General features: G+C 35.4%; 1 protein-coding gene and 1 pseudogene across 1 annotated transcript; both read left to right on the plus strand.

The window, feature by feature from the left end:
* Positions 1 to 3603: 3603 nt before the first annotated feature.
* On the plus strand, positions 3604 to 4536 carry LOC102515247 (annotated as a pseudogene).
* Positions 4537 to 8545: 4009 nt separating this feature from the next.
* LOC102514973 (olfactory receptor 2G3) lies at positions 8546 to 9499 on the plus strand. Its single transcript, XM_006195423.2, has one exon. It carries the CDS (start codon positions 8558 to 8560, stop codon positions 9497 to 9499), a length of 942 nt encoding a protein of 313 aa, XP_006195485.1. The 5' UTR covers positions 8546 to 8557.
* The last annotated feature ends 10717 nt before the right edge of the window (positions 9500 to 20216 follow it).

Genomic DNA, 20216 nt, shown 5'->3' on the forward strand with positions numbered 1-20216 from the left:
CCAATAATATGAAATTTATTCACATAATTTGGTTAGTCTTATAGTAAAATATTACTCAGGCACTGGTGTTATGATTAATATTTATTGACATTGAAAAATGTTTATACTTGTTAATGAAAATAACTAGTTACAAAAGAAAAACAAGTCTCATTTGTCCAATTAGGTAGCTAACTTCTAATAGCAAAGACATTGCTTTTTTTCCCCTTTTCTTTACCCACAGGAAAGAGTATAAGAACACATAAATTTGAGGGACTGAGATGTGAGTGACAGAATTTGTGATACTATCTGGCTGGAGATAAAACAAATGTCCAGTTCAGAAATGCCTTCTTTCTTGATTCTCCCTAGAGAAAGCCCTGTTCTGGACACTATACAACTCCATGTTAATTAGCAACTGGGAGATCCAGATCCCCCAGGTCTTGAGAATCTATATCCCATGTACTTCTCATTTTTTCTAGTTTGGTTTTCTCCAAGGACTACTGCTCAAGGAATATTTACTTTCTCCTAGCTCATAGGTATTGGGCAGTGATATTCGCTTCAGTGGAGAAATTCTAATATGCTAAAGTCATATCACCAATCTTTTCTGCATGCTGACAAAGATAAAAGGTGGAAGGTGGATAGACTATGTAGGTAACTTGTCTTAATTTCTCATACTACCACTTTTTCTCTCTCTTACTGACTCCGCTACTTTAATGAGTCACGTTGTCTCTCCTGTAGATTCCCTTACAGGAGTCCTTTCTGAGGTCTGACCTCTACACATCTATGTCAAATATAATCATCGTTCCTACCACAAGAATAATCAGAAAAACGTATGGAGGAAAGAAAGTTCTTGAACTTTTTGCCCAAAGGAAAAAGATTTTCCTCTAGATGTTTCTTCTTTTCCAAATAGCAATGGATAGCCTGTTCGTGTTTCAGATATGGAAACATAGTTTTTTACAATCCTATTATGGAGGTGAAATTTTATATGTATATTAACATACACATACTGATCGCTAATCATTCTCCTTCTCGATCTCGTTCAAAGACTCCCTTCAAGCCACATCCACACCACATGCACACGTATATACACAGATATAGATTATGTATATTCAAACTTTAATCTTCAACCACTCTCTTTCTCAGATCTTGTTAAGAGACTCTATTCAAGCCATAATTCTTATACTCAAACTATGGAGAAGGCAAATGCCTACACATTTTACCTCTGGTTTATAAGCTGGTTCTCAGTGAGTGGGAGAGAGCAAAGCTATTCTTCAACATAATCAGGATAGAAAGTTAGTACTGAAGTAATGAGTGGGGCTAGAAGGAACTTCTTGATGGATCCTTTATAATCCAAATGTTTAAAAAATATTTTAGAATATTGTAATAAAAAGATATGAGAGAAATAATTAGATGATTTTGATATCATTTATGATTCTGACATAAGTAGTGCACTCATGAGCGCACTCATGAGCTCACTCATGAATGTTATTCTTGTTTGTAAAATTTGACAGTCAAACATTTGTCTCTAAAGTTGTTTTTAAGTCTAACATCCTATTCAATTATGGGATTTTGAATTTTGATAACAAATTTAAAAATTGGTAATTCCCAAACTTCTCTTTATGTATGTTGGGAAACATAAATTCATATTTAGAAAGACATTATATTCTGAAAAAGGCCAATCTTAAGATGAATTCTAAATTTTTAAAAGAATGCCTATTATATTATTTTCTGGAGGTAATGGGAATAACTTCTTATGCCTACATTTGATCTGAGTATTTTTTGAGACTACTGAAGGTCAAAAAGTACAAATTATCAGTTATAAGAATAATTTCTGGGGAGCTAATGTACAGCATGGTGACTTTAGTTAATAATATGGTATTGTATAATTGAAAGTTGCTGGAAGTGGATCTTAAACATTCTCACTATGTTACTGAATCCAAACTTGTTCTGTTCCCCGCACGACAAGCCAATAAATCAGGAGATGAGGTGTTGGGGCAAGGAACAATGTCTTTATTCAGAAAGCCAGGAGACTGAGAAAATGAGGACTAATGTCCTAGAGAACCATCTTACCCAAGTCAGAATATACTGTAAAGTGGAGGGAGTGTGGTTAGTTGCTGCAAACTTTTTATAGCTGTCTATGTAGATCAGGTCATGATGTTTCAGTAAACCTCCAACAAGACAAATGTTATTCTCTGTTCTGCAACTTTTTATCTCTGTATGAGTGGAACACTGTTATACCCTTAAAAGTCTGAGCCTTGAGAATGGGCTACCCTGTATATTTCAGGTAGGCAACATTCTTTTACATACGGTGCAGAACCAGCACGACTAAGCACAGGAAACAGAACACAGGGTTAGAGCTAAAGGAACAGATCTACTATGGAGTCAGATTTCTTCTTCCCTATTACAACTACACACAAAGAAAAGAGTTAACTATGTTAACTATGTGAGGTAATGAATATGTTAATATTCTTGATCTTTGTAACCATTTTACAATGTATATGTATACCAAGTTACCACATTGTACACTTTAAATACCTATAATTGTATTTGTCATTTATTCTTCAATAAAGTTAAAAAATAAAAATTTTAAATTATATTTATCCCATTAAAGATACAATTATACCTTTTGAAGTATAAACATACCCAAATAAAATGCTTTCATTATTCCCAAAAGTAAGTGGCTGAATATAGTACAATCCAGACTGTTTTCATTGTGCAGAACAATGTGAAATGGGCGACAAAGATGTATTTTGCCTTTTTATGACTTTACCAAATGTCAATACCTTGTTTTTAACTAAATGTATGTAGGTGAGTTTTTATCTTATTTTTATCTAAATGTTTTTACCAAAAATATTTTATCAAAAACTAGACAAATGTCTGCATGTATGAGTTTGTGTGTCTGTGTGTTTTCATGTGAATGTATCACAAATATCTTTTTTCCATGAACTTTAAGAGATATAAAAATTAGTGATAACTAATCATGTCAGTTATTAAATAACTTTTAAAATTATTTAGCTTCCCTCTATATTGAAATTCACCTGTGTCTGACCCTATATCACACTCTGATTAGATAATTAGTTGTAAGAAACATTATCATAACCTGCTTTGTCTATAAGTAACAAAGGACACAAAATATATTCAACTTATTTCCCTAACTCACTACCTCACTGTTATCCATTATTTTTGCATTATAACTGCTGTAGAAACAGTGATTGCTCATAATTCATTTCATACTGGGTATTTAAATTTGCTTCAGCATTCCTGTCCTCTTTCTCCCCTACTTCCACTAACAAAATTATACAGTAACCCAGATTGAAAGCTTTTCTTTTCTTCTTGAAGCAAATTACCTTTAAAAATAATTATCAAAAAATGGGGAAAAGAGGATGGTCACTTGAAAAAAAGGGGGATAGGTCAAAATACTTACTGAGTCAAGAAATGATGACACAAAAGAATGCGTTTGTTTTTTAAGAATGGCTTTTTAAGAATTACCTTTTTTCCTTCTCTGTGAAAACTCATTAGTAAAAAATAAACTATAAGTTTACTTCAAATATTGTAAGTAAATAGTAATAATGATATTTCTCTCAATTGAATTTCATGTCCATTTTTCTCTTTTACAATAACAGACTAATGGAACCAGACAATGAAATGTTTGGGGGAGATTTTATTTTGCTTGAATTTTCAGACCAGCCTCAGTTGGAGGTCATCCTCTTTGTAGTAGTTTTGGTATCCTATCTTTTCAGCCTCCTGGGCAACACAACCATCATCCTGGTCTCCTGCCTGGACTCCAAATTTCACACACCTACGTATTTCTTCCTCACAAATCTCTCCTTCCTTGACCTTTGCCTCACTACCAGCTTGTCCCACAGCTCTTGTGGAACCTGAAGGGACCAGCCAAGACCATCACATCAACTGGCTGTGCCATACAACTCTATATGTCCCTGTTGCTGGGTTCCACTGAGTGTGTTCTCCTTACCATCAAGGCTTTTGACCGCTATGTAGCGGTCTGCAGACCTCTCAGTTACACTAGTGTCATACACCCATCATTTTGCAAGGCCTTAGCAGGAATAGCCTGGCTAAGTGGAGTAGGAAACACTCTCATCCAAGGAACCCTCACCCTTTGGCTTCCTCGATGTGGACATTACCATCTGCACCACTCCTTATGTGAAGTACCTGCCATGATCACGTTGGCATGTGTGACATCTATACAAGTGAAGTCCAGCTTTCTGTGGCCACGTTAGTTCTCCTTCTTCTTCCTATGGCATTGATATTCGTATCCTGTGGATTCATTGTGCAAGCAGTGATAAAAATTTGTCAGTCCAAGCTTGGTACAAGGCTCTTGGGACCTGTGGTTCCCATCTACTAGTGGTGTTCCTTTTTTGGGGGACCAGCTCAGCTAAATACATTCAACCAAAGAGCTCCTATGGCCGTAGCCAGGGCAAGTTCCTTACACTCTTCTATACTGTTTTAACTCCCACACTCAACCCCCTCATATATACTCTGAGGAACAAATATGTGAAAGGAGCCCTGAGAAGACTACTGAGAAGAGAACAAAATTCCTAAGAAAACTCAGGGAAACAGTGACTTTCTGTTGTGGAAAATTATTAAAGAGACATAACATTAAATAACTACTCCCAAGTATATAGTGTATGTGTTGCTTACTTCTCTGTATTTATATACATTATGGCTAGCATGGTTTGGAAAAAAGAAGCACATTTAGATTCATACTGTATAGCTCATGGAACCTCGTGTCTGTGTGCATGCACGTGTGTTAAAAACATGTTCGCACTTTCTCTTATCAAATGTCTTTGAAGAGCTGCAGCATATACTAAAACTAAGAGATTTTGTGATCTACCCAATATATGTGTGCTTACATATATAATTAGGGAATTCAAAAAGTGTTTAATATGCAAACAAAAAACTGAAAAGTATATATTAGTGTGAGAAATTTCCTTTGTAAAAGAGTCATAGTGTAATATTATTTAAAACATTTTATACACGGTAACTCAATTCTTTCAAGAAATAAACACAACAAAACTTGAAAATGTGGGCTTTTTTTTTTAATAGTAAAGGACCAGATCTGTGGATCTACTTAAAATGCTATTAAGAAAGAAAATATTTGTTTTTCATAAAAATAATAAAAATAATTGTTAAGTAATTATAAAGAATTACTTAATAATTTAACAAAATGCTAAAAATTCATATAATCTAGTTTCAGATGGACCTAGGGTCTACTGGGCACGACATTGTATTCAGCCTTATTTGTTAACCTATTCCTTTCCCCGGTGTCTTTGTGACTGTAAAACACATGGACTCTGAAGCCAGACTGCTTGCTTTGAAAATTTTCTTTTCTTCTCATTAGCTATGTATAACCCTCTGCTCTTTACCTGACCTCTAAGTTCCTCAGTTTAATCATCTCACAGGTTTGCAGTGAGAAGTAGTAAGTAAATTAACTCTTACAAAGTACTTAAAAATCACTCATGGCACTGGTCAGTGCTGAATAAATCTTAAGGGTTATTAAGATACTTTCTAAAATATTATAGTGCTTTACAGACTTCCAAATTCTTCACACTCTTCCTCCATCATACCTAACCTGTGCTTGATTTGTTTGTTTGTAACTGTCTTGTATTTTGTATTGTACTGTACATTGCATTTCTTTTCTACTTTGCTGGGAACAATGTGGTGAATTACACTGACTGATTTTTTTTTTGGTTCTGGCTATTTGGGCAATGGGTAGGATTTTTAAATAATTGACTTACTTGATAATATTTTCAGAAGATTTTAAAATCCATGTTAACTAGTAAGACTATTCTGTAATTTCTTTTGTTGTTCTGTCGCCATAGCTATACTTGACTAAAAAGGATTTGAATCTTACCTTTTATTTTTCAAACCACTGGAATATAAAAATATTTTCTACAAATCACTAGGAAAAAGCCTACAGACTTAAACAGGTACTACACATATTATCTCTCAATGACCTGTAGATGTGAAATGATCTAGTTAACTTCACTAGTTATCAGGAAGTACAAATTGAAATCATGAGATATCTACTGAATACCACCAAAATGGATAAAATTAAAAGGACAGAAAATATGGAATTATGAGCCAACAGGATATGTTCATAATTATATATGTACTTATATGTTCCATTTCCTTTAATCCAGCCTGCAAGTTACTACCTTATCCTCTCAGTCAAATATATAGATTATATTATTGGAAATTTAACATGAATATGGCAGAAATGAGAAAACAACCCCTTGTTGGGTGGTTATAAGGGCAGAACTTAAGTATCTTTCTGGTTTGGCCTAGATACAAAAAAATAAGTGAAAAATCAGAGGGGCAAAAGTATGTCTTTCAGAATGACCTCCTGGGACAATTCTTTGGATCCTACAGAGTCTCATATTAATTGCCATATTGGGAGAACTGTGTCCCTGGGATCTTTTCAGATTCGGTGTCCTGTGTCCCGTCCCAGTCTCTCCTGACTTGCTGATCTTCAGGGAGCTCCCTCTCAAATAACAGTCCCTACAACCAGCACATGGGCCTTAGGCACTGACTTGTCATTTCAAGGTAATAATAATTTGAACTCCATGGCTTAAAATTCTTTTTCACATTACAGTGAGCTTATCAGTGTGCTGAAAAAAATCTGGAAAACGTCCTCTCTTTTAACTTACTCACTTCTATTGATGCCTAGATTTTATATCTACACCGTGCCTATGACTCTTAACTTTTAATGGCAAATTGAAATTCTAGCTTAAAGTGATATTTGTCTGGGTGGGGAGAGATCACATGGTACACATTTGATGATAAATTTTGCATCATAGTGGAACAGAATCCTCCTCCAAGCCGAAAGAGAACATATTCTTACAACTATCCTTATAAATAAGGAATCAGTTCAAGACTGTGAATTGATCTTTCATGGCATTCCTGCTGAAGTGTTGTGTTGTCTGTATGTATGTGTAGAGGGGTGGGGAGTGGGTTAAAACACAAGAGAAATTCTCATATGACTGAGAATATAAGGTAGCAAATTGCAGGCTGGATTAAAGGGAATAGAACAAGTGACATAAGTCTGGCTTTATCTTATTCCTTTGATAGGAAAAATGAGTCGTTTTTAGGGTAGCTAAATGGAAGGGAACTGACCATGAATGAGAGAAAGGAAGGAGTTATGCATGTGTGTATGTATTAGAGTTTTTGTGCATGGCTGTGTATGTATATAGTTGTGAGTGTGTTTATAAGGAAAAATATATATAATATAAACTAGTTTCTTCCTTAGCGGCCCTTTTATAGTTTCATTTTACTATTATTTACTTTCTCTGTTTGAGAGATCACTCAGTGACTTCGTGCTGTTGTTGAATGTCCAGATCCCCCATCTGATCCTTCCCTTGACTTCCTTTCCTTTCCACTATGTTCTGCTAAGTATCATTTTAACATAAGTTAAATTAATATAAGATATTGACCATTGAGTGTATATTCCATGATTAATTTTCACAACAAGTAATAAGCAATTTGAGGATATGCAGTTATTTTTAGGGAAGAATTTTGAAGCCTGAGTGATTTTCAGTGATGACATGCAAAAGTGCCTATTTGTCTTAAACAGGAAGTACACTTACGGTCTTTGGGAATGTGCTTTGTATCAACAAATATATTTTGAACTGTTGCATTTGTAACTGTTTGGGCCTTTTAAAAACCCATTAAAAATCTTGGTCTCTGTAATCTTCTAGAAGGTAGAAATTCTCTGTGGTTTTGGCATACATTGAGGCAGCCTCTATTCATCCCATCAAGAAACCTTCCTTTCCTTCATCTTCACTCCCTCCACTCAGATTCAACCTCTTCTTTCAACATGCAAGACAAGAGAACTGACTCCCCTCCTCAACACCACACACCAAAGAAGGCAAGGAGGTTTGTTCTGAACACATTGCGTGAATTTACATCACTAACAAGCTGGTGGACTAAATGAGTTAACCAGTCCTTAATGGAAATATGTTTTGGAAATTGTGTGTGCATAATGACTAAATATTTAGGTATACATGTTAATACTATTACTTTCAATAGCCAAGTTTGCCATTTTATAGCAAAAAATACTTCTAACCTCCAGGAGCCAGTTGTTATTTATATAATAAAAATCCTTGGAAAAAAATGTCCACCTCAAAATTATGATTGAAGAATTTAAGTATTATTTACATATATTGAACATCAGCATTACTGAGTTTTCTCCATTTAATTTGAATGATTTGTCATAGGCTACAAATTAATCAGATGCATTTTATTCTTCTGGTATTCTCTTTCTGCCTTTATCTTTTTTCTGTGATAAATTTTTTCTCACCTTCGAATAGTTCTCTCTCAAGGAAACTCTGTGCTTTTACAATCAGCCTTTATGGGCTTCTCTGTACAGAGTCTGGTCCTTAATGTCATTTGCTGCAACTTCTGAAAGACACTGCCAAAATTCATTCCATGGGGCACTGTAATTTCTCTTAGAGTCAGTGTTTCAAAGAGTTATTTTTAAAAGGTTGATATTGTGACCAGAGGCTAACACATAATCCTTTCTCTAAATTCTTATGATGTTTTCCTCCTTTTTCTGAACAGGATAATGGGCATGAACAATAGCAGTGCCAAAGATGACTTTGTCCTAGTGGGCTTCTCTGATCAGCCCAAGCTGGAAAAGATACTCTTTGTGGTTGTTTTGATATCCTATCTCCTGACGCTGGTGGGAAATACAATCATTATTCTCATCTCCTCCGTAGACCCTAAACTCAAAACACCCATGTACTTTTTCCTCACTCACCTCTCCCTAGTTGATCTCTGCTTTACCACCAGTATTGTCCCCCAGCTGCTGTGGAACCTAAGAGGACCGGCCAAGACCATAACAGCCCTGGGCTGTGCTGTCCAGCTCTACGTCTCCCTGGCACTGGGCTCCACTGAGTGTGTTCTCCTGGCTGTCATGGCTTTTGATCGCTATGCAGCAGTTTGCAAACCTCTTCACTATGCAGCTGTGATGAACCCACGGCTGTGCCGGGCCCTGGCAGGGGCTGCGTGGCTGAGTGGAGTAGGAAACACTCTTATCCAGAGCACTGTCACCCTCTGGCTGCCTCGCTGTGGACACCGGTGGCTCCATCATTTCTTCTGTGAGGTGCCCTCGATGATTAAGCTTGCATGTGTGGACATCCACGCCAATGAGGTCCAGCTATTCATTGCTTCATTGGTCTTGCTCCTCTTGCCCTTAGCCCTGATATTGATGTCCTATGGACACATAGTCAAAGCAGTTATGAGGATCAAGTCAGTCCAGGCCTGGCACAAAGCTCTGGGGACATGTGGCTCCCACTTGCTGGTAGTGTCCCTCTTCTACGGGACCATCACAGCTGTCTACATCCGGCCCAACAGCTCTTATGCCCACATGCATGGGAAATTCATCTCCCTCTTCTACACAGTAGTGACCCCAACCCTCAATCCTCTCATCTACACTCTGAGGAATAAGGATGTGAAAGGAGCACTGGGAAGACTATTTCACAAAGACAGAGACCTAGGCTCATAAAAAGTGAAGAAGAGAATACAGTGCTCAGTTTTTTTTATGGCAAAAAGAAACTGAAGGTCATCTTGTATAAGCCTTCCCTCAAGAACTTTACTAATCTATAAGGGACACATGTAATCTTCACAGTCTGCATTCTTGTCTTTCACTTGGCCTCAGAACTAGCTGTCTTCACCAACCTCTCCCCCAGGCTTCTTTTGAGCCTTCCCCTCCTTTTAAACCTTTTATTTTATTTTATTTTAAATAACGTTTCTATTGAAGTATAGTCAGTTGACAATATTGTGTCAATTTCTGGTGTACAGCATAATGTTTCAGTCATACATATACATACATATATTCCTTTTCATATTCCTTTTTATTATAGTTTACTATCAGATATTGAATATAGTCCCCTGTGCTATACAGTAGAAACCTATCGTTTATCTATTTTATATATAGCAGTTAGTATCTGCAAATCGCAAACTCTCAATGGGCCCTTTGTCAGGCAATATCTCCCCACACTCTTTAAATGTCTATTATTTATATTATTTCTGTTTCTTGCTGTCCCTTTCTGTGTTCTTCTTCCGCCTTCCTTCCTTTTTCCTATCGTCCATTCTATTTTTTCCATTGTTCTTTCCTTTTTCACCCCTACCCTTCATTCTTTTTTGTTGCTTACTTTCATTTCCTGCTTTCATTCTTTCTTTCCATTTACCCGATGTGCTTAACAACCGCTTCCTTGGCTGCTTCTACATTATATCCCTTCCTATCAGTATTATAACAATTCCTGGAAACAACTCTCTCTAAAATTAACTTCCCATTTATCACAATGAAGAGCTTCCATTTGCCTGGTGGTGTACAGTGGAGAGATTAGACTAGAGAATTCGGATTTTAACTCCACAACTTCCTTTTGAGCTTGTGCAAGTTTTATTAAACTTTTTTGTACCCACATTTACTTTTGAGTAAAAAAAGAATGAGCTTTATTATTATGTTGATTAAAAGACCAAAAAAGTAACATAAGCGTAGTGTAAGCTCTAACAGTTTTTTGTTTGGTTTTGGTTTTTGGTTTTTTGTAATGCAAGTGCCTGACTTAAGCTTTGATTTTGGAGGCATCCACTTTAAAGATGACTATCTCAGAAAGACACACATGACTAACTAAAGAGCAAATCACGCGACTAGATGAAGAGCCAGGCTGTCCTCCCACCCCACCCCTTTAAATTCGTTTGTTTTAGAGAGCTTGGTTGATTTTACAAAACTGACAGTTTGGGCTGCTTGTTTCCTCTTCCTTCCCTTTTAATTCCCACTCTTACGTTTTCGTCAATAAAAAGGAACCCAGAAACCCCAGGCCCCCATCTTCCACCCCAATAAAAGCAGAACCCCAGCCAGGCCTGACCTCTCTCTCTCTACCGGAGACCTCACTGTAGCCCAGACTTGCGGCCTACCCTCCTGAACTTGTTAGTAATAAACCTTGTTCTTTTTCCAAAGTTCCCCAACGGCTATTGTTGAGGGCATCTTGCAGTCATAATAAGAACCACAAGAGCCAGTCCAGCCACAGCATTGTTTATTGATAGGCTGAGACCAGCACAAAGCACTAAGTAAAGCACCTGCAAAAAGTGGTCAATAAATACCAATTAACATCTTTTCAATCTTCTGATCATAATATTCCCCCATCTGATCTAATATATGCTTATTACTTTCAATTGTACACAATAAAAATTCTTACCTAGTCAATAATTAATTACCCACTTATGTTTATATCTGAAGGAAATATAATCACCTGAAAATATGGCAAAAATAAGTTAATCTTTTTTGTCTTTATAATATGGAAAAAAACATATAGTTTATGTTCTCCACTCACTTGTAAAAAAAAAGTGACACTCTTGCTTTTAATGGTGACAACAGAGATGAAGGTGTTATTTCCAGAAGGACAGATATTCTAGTGTGGTAGTAAAGAATGTGTGAACTCAAAGAGGCCAAAGTTTGTGTCCTGTCTCCATCATTTATTTCCCAGCTACATAACTGCAGGTAAATCACTTAACATGTCTAACCATGATTTTCTCCATTTCTAAAATGAGGACAACCTCCGAGCTTTGTTGTATTTTAAGAGAATTGTTAGAAGGCATATAGTAAGAACTTGGTAAATGTCAGTTATCACTAAAAAACTCTGCTGATTTCAGTGATAATCATGGTGTCAGACTGAGTGGCTTTGATGGTAAATATATATATAGTGTGTGTTTTCCAGGCATAAATCAAAAATTACATAGGTAGTCACAAGTCATTATTAATATTCTACTTAATTCATTTGTGATGATCAGATGAGTTCTGCTTTTGACATCAAACTAGACATGTTGGTTAGTTGTTTCATTTAAACATGCATTTTTTTCATAGACAAGCCAATAGCAGTTAGTCTACTGTGATCTAATGATTGCAGTTCAATTATAATATTTAGTTCTTGCTTTGATTTCTGTGGTTTCCCATTCCCAGAGTCTGGGGGAAAATGTATTCCTCATGTAAACTCTGAATGAAGAGATCCCTGTCCAAGCATCATAGCACACCTCACGTTTAGGCATATAGTTCACCTCCCAACCTACAAGCTGGACTCACCCACTACAGCAGTATCAGATGAGGTCCTGATTGGCAAGTTTCTCCTGAAAAGCTGTACTGGCATAATCCATTACTCACCTGTAAAATTATCCATATTTTTGTTTTTTCTTTTATTTAGTTTTTATGACTATGTTATCTCTTTTCCCCTACTATCCTCACAGTTATCCTTTTTAACTTTCACGGCATTACTAAATTTCTCACATTAAAACTAAATAAGAAATTTATATTAAAGAAAACGAACCTGTAATCTCTGCCCTTTAAGAACTTCCCTTAAGATGAAAACGTGTACAAAGAACTGGTGAATTGAGTCATAAATCAACATATCAGCAGTTTATTCACTGTTCACACAATCAGTAATAATTCACGCAGCACTGTATGTTTATCACTGTGAAGAATTAGAACATCCTAGCATTACTGACAAAAAATACATAGTATTCCCATAAAATATATTCCATGATTTATGAAACAAAAACCAATTTAAGGTCACAATAAAATAAAACAAGAGGACAAGTATATTGAATATCTATGTGTTTGAGAAATTCATAGTAAAGAATAAATCTACTGACTACTGAGTAGTATTTCTGAAGGAAGAGATAAAATTATAAATAGATGTAGAGTAAAGAAAGTTGCTTTCCAGGTAAGAATGTCCTGAATGTGCTAAGGCTCTGAGCACATCATCTTTGAAGGATAGAAATCAGGTCATCGGCTTCTAATGATATATGTCAGGAATAAAAATAATATGGCACCTTACACTTTTATAACTGCATAAATTGTTACTGAATAAAAAGTTAAGGTGCACATCTTCAAGCCTAACACATATTTTCTGTTATTTTATCCTCATAACCAGCTGTCTAAATGGATTTTTTAGAAAAAAGAGTTTTGATTAAGCATAGCAAATTGACAAAAATATTTATTTCCTTTCCTTTCTAAAAAACCATAAAAACTGTATTAAATACAAAATTGTGTGAATCTGGAAGGACAAATAGAACTGGAGAGGAACTGAGAACAGAGAAGAGATCAATAAACTTTTGGAAGATAGGAACTAGATGGAAGGTAGTAAAAGACTTAAAGAAACCCAAAAAAGGATAACACCTAACTGCTTTTAAAGTATTGGGAGGCAGAGAAAAACAGCCAGTAAGAACAAGGGCAATTTGTACAGCAGAGCCCTAGAGTGGCAATGGAGACTTAGGAAAGGAAACATTGGGAATCTTAGAAGGCAGACTGCAGACAAGGCTAAATCAGAACAATTGAGAAATCCGCCTAAAAAGTGGACAGACATCCCCTACTATCCCACACAACCAGACGAAGGATTTTCTGATATCAAAGCAGATAAAAGGCGTGGACACCCTTAGAAAAGTTAGATCCGAGAGCCTCACTAGGCCTGGGTGAGATGTGACTGTGGTGTCACCCCGAAAGCAAGGAATTCTGTTAGGTGCCACACACGGCATCCTTCCCCATAATTTTTCCTCATTCTGCTCCCAGAACACTGGCCAGCCTTATACCTCTCTAGGCAGGAAAATAAAGTGCTTCTTGTGGAGAACCTAGACGGCCTTTACAAAAAGACCAAAAATATATGACATTTGTGTTATTCCAATGAGATGCCTTGATCATCCTATCCACATCTATCAACAAGCTTTACCCAAGCACACAGCATTTCCAGTCAGTTTTCTAGGGAATGCATCGCCTCACCTCTGAGTGAAGCCTCTAGCACAGAGGGACAAACATAAATGGAGGGGGGAAAAACAAGAGAAGAAAGACATGTAAGAAACAGAATAAAAAACAGTAAAAATCCTTATAATTGATATACTTAATGAAGGTTCATGAAACAAACAAAAAAACAGAACTTAAAAGCAGAATGTCTATGCACAGGAAAAGCCTAAATTCGTACAGCCACCTCTCCTGACCTCATCTCCCATAACTCCCCTCTTGACACACTCTGCTCCGCCCTGCTGGTCTCCCTACTGTTATTAAAATACACCGATATCCTTCCGCTCTAAGACTCTTCTCTGGCTGGAATGCTTTATCCCAGATACCTGCTTAGTTAACTTCTTCCCCTCCTTCAGGTATTTAAAAATCACCTTCTCCAGAAGAGCTCTCCTGACCACGCTGCTCGATTCTACCGTCTGTCCACCTCACCCGCCTAATACTCTTTACCCTACTCTGTGGATTCTTCCACCCAGGGCACTTCTCATCCTCTGACAGATGACACAGTGTCATTTGTTAGGCTTATTATTTATTATCTACCCTCTTCCCCTAAAATTTTGACTTCAGAGAGACAAGGATCTTTGTTGTTCACTGATGTTTCCCAAGTGCACAGAGCAATATCTGGCACTCATAGCACTAAATGAGTATTTTTGAAAATACTGAATTAATCTGTAAATATTCAAGAAGCTGCCAGATAAAAATCTAAAAAGCAGAATGTGTTTTCTTTGTAATAATAGGAAATAGAGGTAGAGAGGGAGTGGGATGCTAGCTGCTGGTTTGTTTGTTTGTTTGTTTTCAGTCTATGTAGAACTATTTGACTTTAAATCATTTACATATATATTACTTTGAGAGATAAATTTAAATTGAAAAAATCAAATTTAAAAATAAAGAGATACATATTAAGGAAAATTTGGTTAAGGTAAAATGTTGGTTTATTTAATTTCAGGCTTTAAGTACAACTTTTTCATAGTTGCAATCACATTCTACTTGTACTCCTCAGGAATCCTCCATGAAGGACACCGTAGTTGTGGTGGTGTTTTGTCCTCATTATTGTTAAAAGTTTAGAAAATGTAAAAAGTCTAAAACAAGAAATACACATAATAAGATTATTCATAAGGCAAACAAAACTCTTTTCCACTCCTAACTCCACATCTCCACTCTCTACTCTTCCTGAGATATTCCGTATACATACATGTGGGGTATTTGCAAGTGTGTTTTTGTAAGTATATATATATATATGTGTATATATATATGTAGATATCTGTTGATAGGTGGATAGATAACATCTTGTGTTATCAGTACTCTCCTGTAACTTTTTTCTCCTTAAGTATATGTACCTTAGAGATCATTCCAATTTTGTAGCTATAGACTTGCCTCATTAACTTTAATAAACACATAATATTACTTTGCGAGGACATATTTAACAACTTCAGGACTGGTGGGCACTTTTGATGTTTATGGCTGTTTGCTAGTGCAGCAGCGCTGCAGTAAGGTCTTGTATACCCTTCTCTGCATGCATACGTGAGAGTACCTGTCCGGGTGAGTGTCTAGAAATGGAATTGCTGAGCCAACAGACACGTGCATTTTCACATATGGTATATAATTCTAAGATGCTCTTTAAAAAGGCTAAAGCAAAGTGGCTTTTTGAAATGATATAAAATCATACGTTAGAAAGATTACTTTTGCAGCTATACGTAGTTGTCCTGTTTTTCTCAGAATAGCATATGTAAAGGGTAATTTTACCTATTTAATAATCTACATTGTAAAAATTATCTTGACAACCACTAAAGTCTTATTGAAATTGGCTTGATTTCCTCTGAGATGACTCTCCAAACTGAGAGTCATGCCCAAAGTTTGTATTTTATTAGAAACATTTTCCTGATTGTTTTTGAGGTTCTCTCACCTTCTAGTCCCCTGGTTCTTCTCTCCTGGACATGTTGGCGGCAACAGATGTTAATTATACTGAATCTCAGAGGTTTAAATGGAAGGATGGGACCATGTTAGTAACGGCTTGAAAACTCATGGGAGAGCTCCCTGTGGATGGATCTATGGATTCTATGGGTAGCCATAAATTGGAGTTCATTTCTTGAAGTTGACCCCTCAGTAGGTCAGAGGGAGCCTGGTTGATATTCTGCAGAATTGAGAAGAAGCTTAAACAGAAAACTAGTGTCTGAGTGTTATGTTTGCGGCACAGGTAAGTCTTCATAACTCCCCATCTCTTTGTCACAAACTGAACAACTGATGAATTACAGCCCAGCATCAGGTAAATGCAGAAGGGATTTGGGGAGGGAACGATAGTAAAAGCCAAAGGTCACCTTGCGTTGTCATCAGTTGCTTCATAAAGTGGAGTAAAGGGAGCATTTAGGGGTGGAAACTTAGAGTATTTTTTTTTTTAATTTAAAAAGCTTGATTCCCCAGCTGCCTATGTGTTTGTGAGAACAATGAAATTATGAAGTGTTCTGACCTAGGATTCAAAATCTTGTATTATTCAAAACATTGCTTTTGAATTTTCTAGATTTATATACTTGGGCAAGTCCTGTAACTTCTTGGTGTCTCAGTTTCCTCTCTTCTATCATTAAAAAAATCATTTTTACTTTAGAGGATTATTATGAGAACAAAGAAAACATACATGTAAGGAGAATTGTACATGAATACAAAAGCAAATGTATGTATGTAATTATATATGTTTATGGAAAGTTTGATAAGAATATTCTGATGTTTCTAAATCCTTGGAATACATTTTTTTTTTTTATTATGAGGAAAGCTATGGGAAAATACAAATTTACTATAAGTGCTATTTACCTTTGGGACCTTGTGTTTCACTGAAATATGTTTAGGTGTGCCTTTTTAATCACTTCTCTAGATTAAAACTGCTATTTGCATTCCAAAGTTTGTGGCTAATAAGATGTTGATTTGGTGTAGAAGCCAGTTGACCTCTGAAAGCCCTACCATTCAAACAAATCAAAGATAGTTTGAATCTATCACATAAAGAAATCCAGTAGACAGAGAGCATGGCTTTGAAATTACAGCAGAGATCCTCAGACAATAGCATTTAGAAGAAATATCTAAAGTGAATCAGAGGTAAAATGAACACTTAAATATTGGTTCTATTTTGTTTTAACATAGCATAACAGAATCATGCTTACAAAGCTGTCAACGAGTGTATCAGGATGTAAACATCTAAAATAATGGGCCCCATGTTTCCTTAAGTCACATATTCCGAAGCTTCTTTCTTGCTGCCCTTTCATTCCTTTGCACACCCAGCTCCATTTTTTCACCCTCTGGGGGACTCATCAGCTTTTTCTTTACCTTCCTATTTAGACAAATTAAGTCTACTAATCCCATAATTTTCATGTACAACCAGAGAGGCAAGAACTCCCCACAGTCCTTTCCAGGCAAATAAACTGAATTACTGCATTTGGTCTCACCCCTTTAATCTTTATATCCTATTTTTTTTTCTTTTTCTCTCTCTCTTCACATATTCAGGAGACTCTTATTTAACTAATCATCTGAAATGTACTAGACAGATGATTATTCTCTTTATATATTTCTTTTTTCTTCATTTTTTTCCCTCTTAACTCTATTTTCTGAGTTTATCTATTGCTATCATTTCATCATCACTCATTTTACCACTGTTTTTATATATCTTCAATGTTTAGGCGTGCTATCATGTATTCTGAAACCAGTAATACATGCTACATATTCATCTTTAATACCTTTACTGTTCCCCTGGAGTAGGTATGTGATTTGATTTTTATTCATAACAGTCCAAGCTTATCTCAGAGACTTACAGCATGCTGTGTCCAATTGGAGAGACACCATAGAAAACAATAAAGATTGTGAAATCACATGGCAGTAATCTTTGCAAGGCAGGAGAAGAAATTCAGCTTTCTTGAGATTTAGAAAAATATTATCTGAGTCTGGGTAACTAAACCATGGGATCTTGAGTCTTTGTTTAGCAAGAAAGCAATACACATAGGATGAATTCTGTAACTGTTTCTTTTAGGATTCTAATTGGATAAGAAGTTACTTGCATATTTATTAAGGGACATTCTTTTGTAAAGTAACCCTGCAATGCAAGATTGATTTTTCTTTGACCAAAATAGATTAGGCAAAATTTGGTCAGAAATTAGGTATGAAGATAAAGTTATTTCTTAATGTTGAATCATAATACTATTTTTTTAATTTCTATAATAACCCTCTAATCAACTGACAATGATATCTGTCCCATTTCTTTGGGAATATAATATAATATAAAACATAATCATATTTCCAAGACTCTAATCCTAAAGTCTCACTACTATAGGATAAGAAATGGGAGAAGAAAAGAAATTGGATAAGACCAGTTTTGAATGAAGAGTGTTATTTTAAATATAAGAAATGATAGGGTTTATTAAAGAGGAAGTCTCAAGAAAATAATCAACTTAATTTTCCACAGAAGGTTACAGGGACTTGGAAATTTCCAGAAGTATTCTTATATAATTTTACCATGTAAGTGTTCCTACTGGTATTTCAACTACTGCTTATATTTCTCTTAACATTATATATTGTATAGTTTTTTTCTTTAGTTTACAAAGCAAATTTATATCCAGTTGTTGTGAAAGCAGTATGGAGTTTATATGCAAGTATTCTGATTCTTATTCTCTAGGTAAACAAATCTAGTCACAAGTGTAGGAAGTGACATCTTCAAAGTCCATTGATTTTAGTGAGTAAAATAAATGTATTTATTGTTTGGTTAGTTACATAATTTTGAGAATTAGCAGTTAAACCCTTAAAATGTTTGCATTAAGAGTATAGCAGGACATACTTAAACTCTGCTTTGTTTGAGGGGCTTGGAATGGAAAAGTAAATGATGTAGCTAGGTTCAATTGTGATAAAATATCAATAAAACAAATTGAGATCATTAAAAAGAAATAATAAAATGAAGATGCTAACATAATCTAACATATAAGAACACCAGAGGGAAGAGTTTCACGGTTGTTGGTTTCAACTGAATCTAAATTAATTAAAATGTAGTAAATACTTATCAGGTACTCTTTTTTCTACAAGTCGCATGCTTACTCTTAAAGAGTATATAATCAATCTGATTAGGAAAATAGGCCAGATATAGAAACAGAAAAAGATTATATGATAAAATATAGAGTGTATCATAAGAGAATTACAAATAAATGTTCTGGAGGATTAGTAAAGAGTGAGAGCAGGAAATACTTAAGAACACTTGTATTTGAAATTTCCTTACAGGATGAATAGCAAAAATATAGTGTTTCACATCAACATAAACACAAGGGAGAAGGTAAATAGTTTAACTGGACTAATGGATATGTTTACATGGTTTGAACCATTATTACATGAGATCTTAAATCGAAGGCTGCATTTGAATATAATGTGCTACAATATGGAGATCCACTGCAGAGTTCTGAGCTGAGAACTCTTGGGCACAATCAGATTTGAACTAAGGAAAGACTGTTCTCCAAACATACTAGGATGCTTTGAAGATGAGCCAGCAATTGTAAGTGAGGAGACACTTTGAAAGCTAGGACCATGAAACATTAAACCATTTTCTCTGTCTGTTTTAATGTTTCTGTGTAGATATAGACTTAATGGATAGGTATTTGAGACAATGTTAGAGAAAAATTGGTCCAGTTTGACAACTTGGATGACACAAGGCAATTGTAATTCAAAGATAACTATTCGATTCTGGGTAGCAAAAGAATTGTAATTTTATAACTAAAGCAAAGAAATTAGAAGTGTTGAGATGGATGGATAAGGAGCTCTGTTTTAGATTTAATGGCTCTGACGTTTGGCTATGAGGCAAGCACTCCTATCATTTCTCATGATCACTCACTACCCCCAAGCTGTCTAATTCCACAACTCAGTGACATCAATGTAAAAAATAGACCTGGCCAACTAAATCCACTAATCCTATAAATTAGGAGCACAAGAAGAATATAATGTAAGGCCAACTAAGAGGATCAGAAAAACAAGGAATCAGAAGTTCCTGGGCTGTTTTCCTAGCAGCCACATCAAGTTTACTATCCCTCAGTATTTATTAATTATCTCTTTGTTACAAATACCATTATACACTGCATATAGATACACAAAAAGAAGAAAAATCCAATATTTTAGAGAATTCACAATTTGGGAAATAAATAATTAATAATAGTTATTGAATTATTAGTATATAAAAATAATTGAGTTATATACAAAATCTACATTAAGATTTTAAAGAATTAAAAAAAATTTTTTTCTTTTTTTTAACATTTTTTATTGATTTATAATCATTTTACAATGTTGTGTCAAATTCCAGTATTCAGCACAATTTTTCAGTCATTCATGGACATATACACACTCATTGTCACATTTTTTTCTCTGTGAGTTATCATAACATTTTGTGTATATTTCCCTGTGCTATACAGTGTAATCTTGTTTATCTATTCTA

This window comes from Camelus ferus, chromosome 20, assembly GCF_009834535.1.
Source record: "Camelus ferus isolate YT-003-E chromosome 20, BCGSAC_Cfer_1.0, whole genome shotgun sequence".
Lineage (NCBI taxonomy): Eukaryota > Metazoa > Chordata > Mammalia > Artiodactyla > Camelidae > Camelus > Camelus ferus.

Coding starts and splice junctions, on each gene's coding strand:
- LOC102514973 (XM_006195423.2), top strand. CDS start 8,558: ATGGGCATGAACAATAGCAGTGCCAAAGATGACTTTGTCCTAGTGGGC.